The 11,719-nt window shown below is 48.8% G+C and overlaps 1 protein-coding gene across 1 annotated transcript in view; it reads left to right on the top strand.

Annotated features, from left to right (window-relative positions):
• The window catches only part of TTC28 (tetratricopeptide repeat domain 28), a 178,195-nt gene that overhangs the window by 124,537 nt on the left and 41,939 nt on the right, over positions 1–11,719 (top strand). Inside the window, exon 9 of the mRNA XM_011975368.1 lies at positions 5,810–5,950. Within this exon, the coding sequence (XP_011830758.1) occupies positions 5,810–5,950 (141 nt within the window). The remainder of the gene's footprint in view (positions 1–5,809; positions 5,951–11,719) is intronic.

Genomic DNA, 11,719 nt, shown 5'->3' with positions numbered 1-11,719 from the left:
TAGCAGGTTGTTCAGTTTCTATGTAGTTATGCGGTTTTGAGTGAGTTTATTAATCCTGAGTTCTAATTTGATTGCACTGTGGTCTGAGAGACAGTTTGTTGTGATTTCTGTTCTTTTACATTTGCTGAGGAGTGTTTTACTACCAACTATGTGGTCAATTTTAGAATAAGTGTGATGTGGTGCTGAGAAGAGTGTATATTCTGTTGATTTGGGGTGGAGAGTTCTCTAGATGTCTATTAGGTCCACTTGGTCCAGAGCTGAGTTCAAGTCCTGGATATCCTTGTTAACCTTCTGTCTCATTGATCTGTCTAACATTGACAGAGGGGTGTTAAAGTTTCCCATTATTATTGTGTGGGAGTCTAAGTCTCTTTGTAGGTCTCTAAGGACTTGCCTTATGAATCTGGATGCTCCTGTATTGGGTGCATATATATTTAGGATAGTTAGCTCTTCTTGTTGACTTGATCCCTTTACCATTTATGTAGTGGACCTTCTTTGTCTCTTTTGATCTTTGTTGGTTTAAAGTCTGTTTTATCAGAGACTAAGATTGCAACTAAATTGCTTTCTTTTTTTTAGTCCAGGCTCTTTTCATCTTAAAAGTTTACGAATTGTTAGTAAGAAAAAATAGACAGGAACTGGTAAGTAAGTCACATGGGAAAGTTTCAAAGGTCTCAGAAATCTTGAGTTCCCAAAAGTCTCATGTCTTCATTTTCTGGTGCTCTTGCTAAGTGGCTACTGGGAAAAATGGGTGGGCCTTTTCAGCTGTTGGCACATCAGCCCATGCAAAACCTAGTAAGTGCGCATGGTATTGTCATCTGTGCACCTTTTCAGATCTCCAAGATACCCTCTGCTTCCTGGTTGTAGAATCCCCAACATAGGGTACTGGCACAGTTAGACCTGGCCTCTCAGAATCAGAAGGCAAAAAAATGATTATAGGAAGTAGCTGCAAATGCACTAACTCTTGCTTTCTGAAGTTTTACCAATTGCAAAAAGATCCTCGCTTTGAAAAAAGGAGTGTTTTGCTGCCTTTGATCTGCTCCCATCGGGCATGGGGCCAGCGGTGTAGGAGCTGTCTCACTGCCCTGTGCACAGGAAACTGAAGATGGAGTTTCTCGCCTGTCGTTTCCAGCTTCAGGGTTGCAATTGGTTGGTCTTTGGCAAGTAACTGGTTATCAGTGCACAAGAAGCCTGGAGGGGGGCGGGGAATGGAGACAGAATGAGGTAGTAAAAGGATGTTGAGACATAAATAAAAGTGTGCCTTGTGGAGCTTCAGTTGCAACTGTCAGGGGAATGACAGAGAGCAAGCATGTTCTTGGAGAGATCAGGTGGCCATGCTTGCAAATGAAAATCCTATCTGGAGCCTCTTGCCAAGCCATGTCCCCAAGAACAGGATGAGCTCTGGCACAGCTCTGAGGTGCTTGATTCATGAGCCATTTCCATCTCTCTGGGGAAAGCTGCATGTGAACAGCATTTTGGAGCCTGCCTCTGGTGACGGCATGATTTATATTGCCCAGAGCAGGCAGGATCTGGGCTTCTCACAGAGTCCCTGGAACAGATGCTAGCAGGGCAGGTAGGTACCATGAAGCAGCTACTGCCTGTCTCTGGACTGCTCAGCCCTCGCCAGGAGGTATACCTTGCTGCCGTCTGCTTAAGCCAGCTTGTACTGACTTTGACCTTTTGCCCTCACTGTTCTCCATGACCATAATGATCCAGACCTCAACCTTCTACCTGACTCCAGGCAAAAGACTAGGGTCAGGTCCAGGCAGGACTCTGGCTGATGGGCAAGTGCCAAGTCAGGCCCCTGGAACAAGAACAGGGTCCTCTTTTACCCTCCAGAGTCCAGGAGTAGAAAGGGCCCAAGAAGGACGTCTGAGCCAGAATCCTCATGCCTAGAGAGCCACGAAGGAAGGAGAAATCGAGTGTGTGGCCAAGTCTGGAGGGCAAGACAGGTAGGCAGGGCCAAGGGTCCAGAGCTGGTTAGGCAGGAGTGGAATGTAAGCAGACTGGGAAGAAAAGACAGGCGGAATCTTAGCTTTTGGTGCCTCCCTAGCTTGCCAGTGCTGAGCAGCTGGTGGGCCAGGAGTGCCCTCCTTTTCCACTCTTCCTGTCTTGCCACCCGGCTCACGTGCCCTCTCTCCCTCGAGTTATCCTCTGCTGAGCTATGACTGCCAGTTTTGTCTGCAAAGCCAGTGTGTCTCTATTGTTTCTTCGTTTCAGATCATGGCCATCAGAATAGTGGCTAAAATCAGGCTGTAAGACTAAATGCTTTAGGGGCTCTTTCTGCACAGCCACTGTTTGTTTATTCACATTCTCATATTCATTCCCTCCTCCTCTCTTTCTTTTCTTGCTCTCTCCCCTGCTTATCCTGTACTGATTGTTCATTCAATCTCTCTATATACATACATGTGCTACTATGTAGTAATTTATTTTTCATGTTGCAGAGATTACTGTGCCTATCTAGCAGCTTCTCAGGGCAGAAGTGTTCTTCCTTTGAGTAATCCCAGCCCCAGCTGAGTGTCTTGGATGTACTGGTTGCACAGTGAGTTTTTGAGGATTGGTCAGCCTAATGACCTCACCAATGAGTGAGGGGCACCAAAGCTTATCTTACTTTCCTGACTTCCTCCCAGGATTTGGTAATAGGATTTATTTTGTTTTTTAAATTAACATTCAGTATATATCAGTCAGTATCAAAGCAAGAATAAGAAACCACACAATAATTTGAACAGAGATTGGAGTAAAAGGGATTGGCTAGTAATAAGGAAGAACTAAAGGATATTAGTCATACCAGATAGTACGCACCTTGAAGGCAGCTATAATGTGACTCTCATCTATTTAGCCCCTATAATTCTTACACATGGTTCCCACCCAGTAATTATTGTTGAAGCAATATGGATTGAATCAGGGCCTATGGTGACCAAATGTGCCATCTCTAGAAAGTCACTCAGAGAAATGGGTGCAGGAGAGTGAGTGTGCTGTGAGAACCGGTAGCAAGGCACTAGGGAATCCTACTATATAGATATGAGGCTTGTTTTGTAAATGGGAGATCCCTTTATCTATGACATCGCCTGTTTATTTTTCCCTTCAGTGTTAATACTTTGAAGGGTCAGGAAATAGGAAACAACCCCATTAAGCAGGAGATACTGAGGGCTCAGTCTGTGGCTGACAGTAAGAACAGAACTGCAAGATAATGGAGGCTGATACAGGTCCCAGGCAATTCTTCTCCCCTTTGCAAAGTGTTGAATGACAAGCCGATTTCTCAGCTCCAAGCAGGCAGTTGCATTCAGATGATAAATGTGTCCCTGGACAGAGGAGCTCATTGAGTAATATTTACCAGGGTCTCTGTGAAGGGCCTTCAGCTCCCAAAGGAGCCTTTCAAGTCTTCACCTGCTTGCCTGTTCAGCTGACGTCCACCAGGCAGTGAGAGGAATAAAAGCTGTCCAACATGATGGAAGCTTGGTGATTTGTTTCGATGCTAGAAGTTTCCTGGTTTCTCCTAATTCCTATATTCAGCCCCTCCCTGTCGAAGTCAAACCCCAGGAGAGAAGCATGGAGTCTGTGAGAAGCTTAGAGCCTTTTAGGGGGAGGGGAGGGAGGTCAGTGAGTGCCACAGATCTGAGCTGGACTCAGACTCAGCTCTACCACCTAATTAATACTTTTTAGCCCAGTTCCTTGGATTCTCCGAACCTCTGTCACCTTAGATATAAGATAGAGATAATAAGACCTACCTCACAGAGTTGTCATAGAGATAAAATTAAATCTGTGTAAAAATACTTGGCACATTGTAAAATTCTCTCCAGCATAGGTCATTCATTCATTCAGCAATTCCCCACTGCATAGCTGCTGCATGCCAGGTACTGCACTATGGTTAAAGAGCCAGTTCCAGACTGTGAAGGCTGGGAACAAAAGCAGGCCAATAGCCAGGACTTTACCAGTCATCAGTGTGGTTCTGAGATAATTACTAGATGTTTTTATCTGGGTTTTCCAGAGAAACAGAACCAATAAAAGATCACACACACACACACACACACACACAAAACACGTAGATATAAATAGGATGTGCTTGTATGTATATTTATTTATTTTTATAAAGAGATAAAGGAAACTTATTATAAGGAATTCGTTCATGTGGTTATGGAGACTGAGAAGCCCCAGGATCTGCTGCAGCAAGCTGGAAACCCAGGAAAGCCAGTGGTGTAAGTTTCAGTTCAAGTCCAAGCCTGAAGGCAAAAGATTGATGCCTTAGGTTGGTGACAGCACAGAAAGAGCACATTTTCTCTTTCTCTACTTTTTTGCTCTATCCAGGCCTTCAATGGATAAGCAGATGCGGCCCACTCATGCTGGGGAGGGCAGTCTACTTTACTCAGTCTACCAGCTTAAATGGTAATCTCATCTAGAAATACCCTCACAAACATACCCCAAATAATGTTTAACTAAATATCTGGGCACCCTGCAGCCCAGTCACGTTGACATAAATTTAGCCCTTACACCAGGGTTGGTGTTCACATAGAGCATTCAAGTTTGCATAGCAGCTTTACATGCCATGTCTCATTTGCCCCCCAGAATGAGCCGGTGAGGGGCTTATTTCCCTTCTCTGTCACAGGTGTCACCAGCTTGGCCATTTGAAGTGGGTCATGTTTGCCTTAAACCCAAATCTCTATGCACCAAGCCTTATTCCTCTTAGCAACAGGTGGTCTGCGCCTTTCCAGAGTCCCACCTGCTTAGCACATGAGGGGCTAGTGACTGACTGCTGCCTGCAGTGCCCTGGTGCCCTCCACTTCTTTATGCCAGTCCTTAGCAGGAAGGTCTGAAAGTAGTTTTCCTGTGGGCGAGGTATCAGTAAGCATCTCAGCAAAGCATCTCAGCAAAGTCTGAATGTGTTCCTGATGCCTAGGATAGGTGAGGGCTCAACATAGACATGCGCCTTTGTGAGCCTCAGTTGGTTGGGAGGCATGGTGTGGCATGGAGGAGGATGACTGCAGGCCGGCAGTGCTTCCACAGACACATTAGCCACGGCCTGGCTGTCCGTGTCTCATCAGGGCATTTATTAAGCCTTTTGCCATTTTAATCATGCTGATGAATCAAGGTACTCCTGGGTATTTTTGTTTACTTAAAACACATTGTGAGATGTTCTGTTAAAGGCTGTCATAGGGGAAATATGAATTTATTAATTAAAAAATGGTCACCTCCTCATGCTGAGCTTGGAAAATGGGCCACATCAGCAGCAGTTCTCATGTTTGCGTTTCCAGCAGTGCCTGCCCTACTAGCATTGCAGCCACTTGTCAGCATGTTTGTCCCCTCATCTGGAAAATGCCATTTTAGGCTGCATGTCTCCCTTGCCTAGGACAGTACCCAACACGATGTAGGTACTTAGTTACTGTTTCTGAAATGGACTGGACTGCAGCTTGTGCAGGGAGGATTGCCTCACAGCTGCACTTGCCTCAGCTCTACTCTGGGAAGAGTGTGTGGCCAGCCCATCACAGACAGCACCTCACCTAGTCTGTCATGCATATGCCAGATGCTGGGAATACAATTCTTATTCAGACACAGCTCCTGCCTGTAGAGAGTTCACAGCAGAGTGGGGGGTGACAGCCCATAAACAACCAACCAGAGTTCATCTGGAGAAGTAGTGGACAAAAGAAGTTCAGGAAGAGGGCCTCAGGGACACTGAGGAGGGAGTAGAGTAATGCTGACATCTGGAGGCAATGGTACTAGAGGATCGTTTGGTGACAGAATGGCACAGGACCTCAGAGCTGACTTCCATAGCTCAGCGCTTCCTGTCTCTGATTGGCTTTTTCTGCAATTTTTCCTGCAGGGCCTGTGCCAGCAGTGAGACAGAGAGTGAAGCGGGAGACATCATGGACCAGCAATTTGAAGAGATGAACAACAAACTCAACTCGGTCACTGACCCCACTGGCTTTCTGCGGATGGTTCGCCGCAATAACCTCTTTAACAGGTGCGTGTAGGGTGCTTTCCCTAGGCCCAGTGCAGGGCAGGGTGCTCTGAGCACAGATAATGTGCTTTTAGTGGATGTTCCTTCCGGCTGGTTAGGCTTCTGGCTCATGTCATGCATTTGCAGCAGCAAGCGTGATGCTTCCACAGTCCCATGCCCGTCAGAGCCTCTGCTTCACAGCAGCATCTCCAGCTCAAGTGAGAAAACAGTGACAGGCTTGACGTGACAACCCTCATTTGGCTGGGATGGGAGTCCCAGGGGACAGTCGGCTGCTTCTTCACATAGCCTCAGAGCTGACTTTCCAAACATCAGGCAGAAGCCAGAGTAACTTCACATACTTCTTTCCTAGCTTCTGCAGGTAACTCGTGGGTACCTGCATTGACTTCCTGGCCTGAGATTCAGGGAGGTCAGGGAGAGTGAGAATGCTGGTGCTGTTGGAAGGAGAAACTGGGCCTAGGAATGCACTCATCCAGACCCAGGCTCACCCATCTGTGCCAAGACCTCAGTTCCCTGTCACTTGACCAAATAGTTCTTAATGGCTTTAAGATGAATCGAGTTTGAAATTTCCAAGCCAGCACACCCCTTCATCTTTTTCTTAGGAGTGATACCCGAGCTGGGTCCAGGTAAACAGGGCAGACAGTTGGGGTTGAGGGACACCTGTCCCACTGTTGTTTGGTTGCCTGGCAACAACCTAGGAGTACATTTTGATAGACCTCTTTGGAAAGACATCACAGACTCCCTAGGTCCCTGCCACAGCCTGAGGGCCTGCCTTTAAAGGGCAGCTGGTTGACCCTAGAACACAGGTGGGAAGTGACTATGCACTGGGTGGGAGGCAGTCTCTCTGCTTGGCAGCCCTGCTGTGCAGGGCATTGTGTGCCCTGTCTGTTCCTACTCCAGGCCCTGGTTTCCTCTCATTATTGTGCTGTCAGAGTGACAAATGTGTGTTGACTTTCCCAGGGCTGAGTTGAGTGGGAAGGGAGCCAGGGACAGGGGATGTAGGAGCTGGCAGCCTGGTTGTAAGGAGGCCAGAACTTCAAGCTAGTTCACGCCTAGTTCCTTCTTCCCAGCCACCTTCACAGGTGTCCCTTATGGCTTTTGGTTTCATGTAGGGATCCACCAGGTTTGCGGAGGCCTGGGATTGGGCCTGGATGCATGTTCTTGCTCTGCCAACTTCTCAGCCAGTAAAGGCAGGTGACACTTACCTCTGCCAGGTGATGCAAGCTGTGCTGATAAACTAGAGTGTGAAGAGCTCAGAGTGCAGCCTCTGGCCTTGCCACACCAGCTGTAGGACACTAGGGAGGCAGTTTCACCTCTGTCAGTCTCAGTCTCGTCATCTGTGAAATGGGGATGGCTTCTTACCCTGCAGGGTTCCTGTAATGTGGGAATAATGGAGCCAATGTATAAATAACACACTGACCGACTTAATATGTGGAAGACACTGTACAACTGGTGGGTTTCTGTTGTTTTGAATAAAGTGGGAAGAATAGTGCTAAACTTAAATTCTTAACGTGGGTGGAGAAACTTTGGAAGGGATGAGATGTCTATGTGCCTATGCAGCAGCTGTTGGCCACCTTGGGTTGTAGCCTCCCCCATCCTTCTTCCCTTCCTACCTCAAGTCCTTCACATGAGAGAGCTGCCAAAGCAGGCGGTCAGGCATCCATGGTGACCTGCTTGCAGACACTCTAGCAGTCAGGAACCAGTTCCCCCAGGACCTCAGCTCTATGGAAGAAAAGGGTCGAGCCAGGTATATCTAGGGCCCTAGGTAATCAACCCTGGGCTTTGGGTTGGTGTGCATTTTGAATGGTGGAGTGCACATTTTGGAAAGATGGTTTCTGTCCTTTGGAGCAGCCCTGCAATAACTCCAGTGAGCACAGTACTGTAGATTAATTTGTTGGTTCACTTATACAACACAATCTCCGTCCCCAGCCAGGCTGAGTATTGTGCCCAGCCCTGAGGACTGAGTGGGGAGCAGCAAGGCCCACAGCCCTGAGCTTGCACCCAGCTCCATTGGCAAGGTCTGACCCAACCCAGTCCCACCCTCAGAAAAGCAAAGGAGTTGAAGGGGTCTCTGCAGACTCTTCCAATCCCGACCCTTTGGATGAGGGAAATAGCCGGCATTCTTCTCACTTCAATGCAGTGAGCCCTTAAGGCCCAGGTAAGTTTGCAACACTGCATGTTCTCTAGTGCGTCTCTCAGAAGCCAGGAAGCGGGGTTCTGGCCTTCATCCACAAGAGAGTGGAGCTGCAGCTGAGGGAACCATGGAGGCAAAGGTATCCCTGTTAAAACAGTGCAAACTTCCCTCACATCTTATAGCTCAGCACACATAGGCCAGAGAGGAGGGAGGTCTGCCCATGAAAGGGTGCCAAAACATGCCTTGCAGCTTTCCTGCCAGCCTGTCCCTGCTCTGCTGTGGGGTCCCAGGCCTCCCTCTCTGTCCCACATATGGCCAGGGATCTGGGCTAAGAGGTGCACTGGCTTGTGACTGAACAGAGCAGCTAGAAGTGGTGTTTCTGCAGATTGCTGATAGTGGCTAGCATTTGCAGAGTGCTCGTACCCTGGAGCCAACAGAGGTGACATGGAAGCAACCGTGTGTGTAGGGCCTTGTGTGCTGGAGCAGTAAGGGCTCCTCTCTCCAGGGGCTCTCTAGCTCAGTGATTTTATGGATTCCTTGGCCCCTTTGTTCCTGGGTGGTTTGCTGGACTGATTTGGCAATGAGGCCACTGTAGCTAATGCAAGTCAAGTGCGACTTGGCTTTAGGTTTTTCTCCCTTGCCACTTCAGGAATTGGTCTTTGTTCTGCTGTCATTTTTGAGGTCTCTGCAATCACTATTTTTCTTCTTGCCTATTGGCAGAAAACACATTTGCATTTTGAACTCAGGGTAAGCACCACTATTGAATGAAAAACAAAGACCCTTCTCTTGGCTAGCACCCTGACCTTGGTGTGAGCCCCAGAGGGCAGAGCAGCAGCCCTATCCTTTGGGAGTGACGCTGAGGACTGGTAGGCCAGCACATGCATGTAAGTGTCTGTGTGTGGGTGGGGGGAGGTTCTGTGGGAATGTATGTAAGTATTTGTGTGTGCAGAGTTGTATTTGTATGTGTGTGTTTGTGTGTGGTATGTATATATGGTATGTGTGTATGTGACTGGACCTGGGGCAGTCAGCAGATCACATTTGCTGTAGAAAACAGAAGGAAGAACAGGACAGGCTTTTGACTGCATCCTGGATCCTGGACTACAGGGAGTGCCTTGGTATTAAGTAAGGTGCACCCATCCAGAGTCATTTAGGGCCAGTACCCCAGAGAAGTCTCCTGACTTCTGTAAGCCACCATTGGTACAACAAGCATCCTAGGTCTTTAATTTTCCACATTATATCTGTGTGTGACACAGTGTGGAGAGGGACTTTCTTATTGTCCAGAGAGCAGTAACTAGAGCCAAAACAGAGGACAAAGAAGTAAGTCTCCTTATTCTAAAGAGAGGAGCACAACAGGGCCAGAGCCCACCCTCAGGTCTCTGCAACTTCCCTCTAGTGCCCTGTGACACACTCCTGGTCTCTCACAGAAGACTGGACAAGGAATAAGCAAGAGAGAACCTCAGCTTGGTTGGGGGTCCTTCTAGAGAATCGCCAGCAAAAACTGGGGTCCTGCTAGATGAGGAAAGAGGCATCTCCATCCCATGGGCCCAACCTCCATGACTATAGAACAGGGAGAAAAGAAAGTAGGGAGAATGCTAGGTGGGAGTGGGATGGCCACAGTGCTCAGCGTGCCCACATTTCACGTGGCATGGGTGTGTGTGTGTGTGTCACGCTGGGTGGGTCACATGGGCCTAGCACCTTACTGGTTCCCCACCCAGGAGACTGTCTGCTGGGCAGGGACCTCAGCCACATGTTACAGAGTGTGTAGCCAGTGGCAGAGGGGAGGGGTTCTGGGGGAGCCAGAGCTGGCTGCCATGTTGAGGGGTACAGAGGAAGCCCTCCAGAGCATTTGCCTGCCCCCTTCCCCCTCTGTCCTCAACACCTGAGGGTCTGGCCCTGAAAGTGGAGAGGCAATAGTGCTCCCAGAGCCTATGCTGCCCTCCAAATCCATGCGTGAAAGCCTGGCCTGCAGTGGAGGTGGGAGGGAATGCAGTGACTGTAATACACAGGACGATTTCCTAAAGGCATGGGGAAGAAAGTGTCAGCAGGACAGTGGAGAGCGGTGACTGGAAAGGAGAGCCGTCTCCACAAGACCAGCCTGGCCAGTAAGCTGAGACCTGGCACACGTGCGTCCTGCTGTGTGTGCATGTGCATGGATGTGTAGTTGTAGTTCTTTTTTTGTTCAGAGACAGCGTCATACTCTGTCATCCAGGCTGGGTTATAGTGGTGCCATCATAAATAACTGCAGCCTCAAACTCCTGGGCTCAAGCAGTCCTCCTGCCTGAGCCTCCTGAGTAGCAGGGACCACAGGTGCACACCACCTCATCCAGTTAATTAAAAAATTTTTTTTTTTGTAGAGACAGGGTCTTGCTATTTGGCCCAGGCTGGCTCAAGTGATCCTCTCACCGTGGCCTCCCAAAATGCTGGGATCACAGATGTGAGTCTCCGTGCCTGGCCAGGCTGTGGTTCTTTATGAACATACATGAGGGCCACCCTGCTTTAGGGCCGTACAGAGGTGTGCTGCAGCAGCGCTGCAAAAGCCCAGTGTAGGCCAGTGATCTGCTGATCACTGTCTTCCTAGGTCTAGGCCTTTGTCTGTGGTGAGACACACAGTGCAGAGGAGAAATCTTGGGCTCTGGGGCCAGCCAGACCTTGATTTGAAACCTGGCTCTGCCCTTTGTTAAGGTGACCTTCAACTTTTTACATTTGCTTACTGATAGAGTTGTTACTAGGACGCAATAAGAGTAATGATGACTAGATCGATCCTGCTGTGTAGTAAGTAGTTTCTTTCTCTCCCCACTTTGAGTCTGAGGTTTCTATGGCACCAAAGCCTCTTTTTTTAGGGGTGAATCAACTACTCAAAAGATCCAAAAGATCAAATCGCCACCAAGAAACTGATAGATTGATGCTTCTTCCTGCTACAACCTCTCTCAGGGCCACTGGAAACACTTTGAATAAATGCAGAGGGATGACCCAATCTGCTATCAGCTACAGCTATAGCCCTGGCTTTGAACCCCCAAGATTGCATACCCAGCTTTCTGGCTGGGGTCCTGCATCCCTGTCCCCTGCTCCTTGTTGGTGCCTCTTGGGCTTCTGGCCCTGATAAGGAGTTGAGTGTTCTCTCCACCTCTGACCTCCAGGTCATCTGTGCCACATTAAATGTAGGCATGCACAGCATGCCATGGCTGCCATCCACCCATATTCACCTCACTGTGACCATTCTGGGCAAGGATCTTCCCTGCCAACAGCTGCTGCAGCTGTTGGTTCCAGTCACCAGGCTTTGGGCAGGAGCCTCTGTCCTGTCCCTGCCTATCTTGATGCCTATCAACAGCCTCAAACAGTTGCTGGTGCTCCGCAAGGTGAATTGCCCCAAGTCTGCCCGCTTGTCAGTGGCAGAGATGAAATCTGCCCCTCACTGGATGTGACTTTGTCCCTCACACTGATCCCGTTACCAACCACCTGGGACAGGCTGACGGTCATCGCTGTCCTCCCCTCTGGCTGGGGCGCGATTTTGTTTGTGTCCTTCTCTCGACAGGAATCACAGGAGCTCCAGTGGAGTTAGGTGGAAGTGTGGAGCTTGGCATCTGAGTACTTCACAGTCCCACCCTGCCATTCTTCCCATTTCCTATTCCATTTTCATCCCA

The sequence above is a fragment of the Mandrillus leucophaeus genome, unplaced genomic scaffold (assembly GCF_000951045.1).
Source record: "Mandrillus leucophaeus isolate KB7577 unplaced genomic scaffold, Mleu.le_1.0 Scaffold154, whole genome shotgun sequence".
NCBI classification, from domain to species: domain Eukaryota; kingdom Metazoa; phylum Chordata; class Mammalia; order Primates; family Cercopithecidae; genus Mandrillus; species Mandrillus leucophaeus.
Note: the sequence above shows the minus strand (reverse complement) of the source record. Positions and strands in the feature narration are given on the sequence as shown.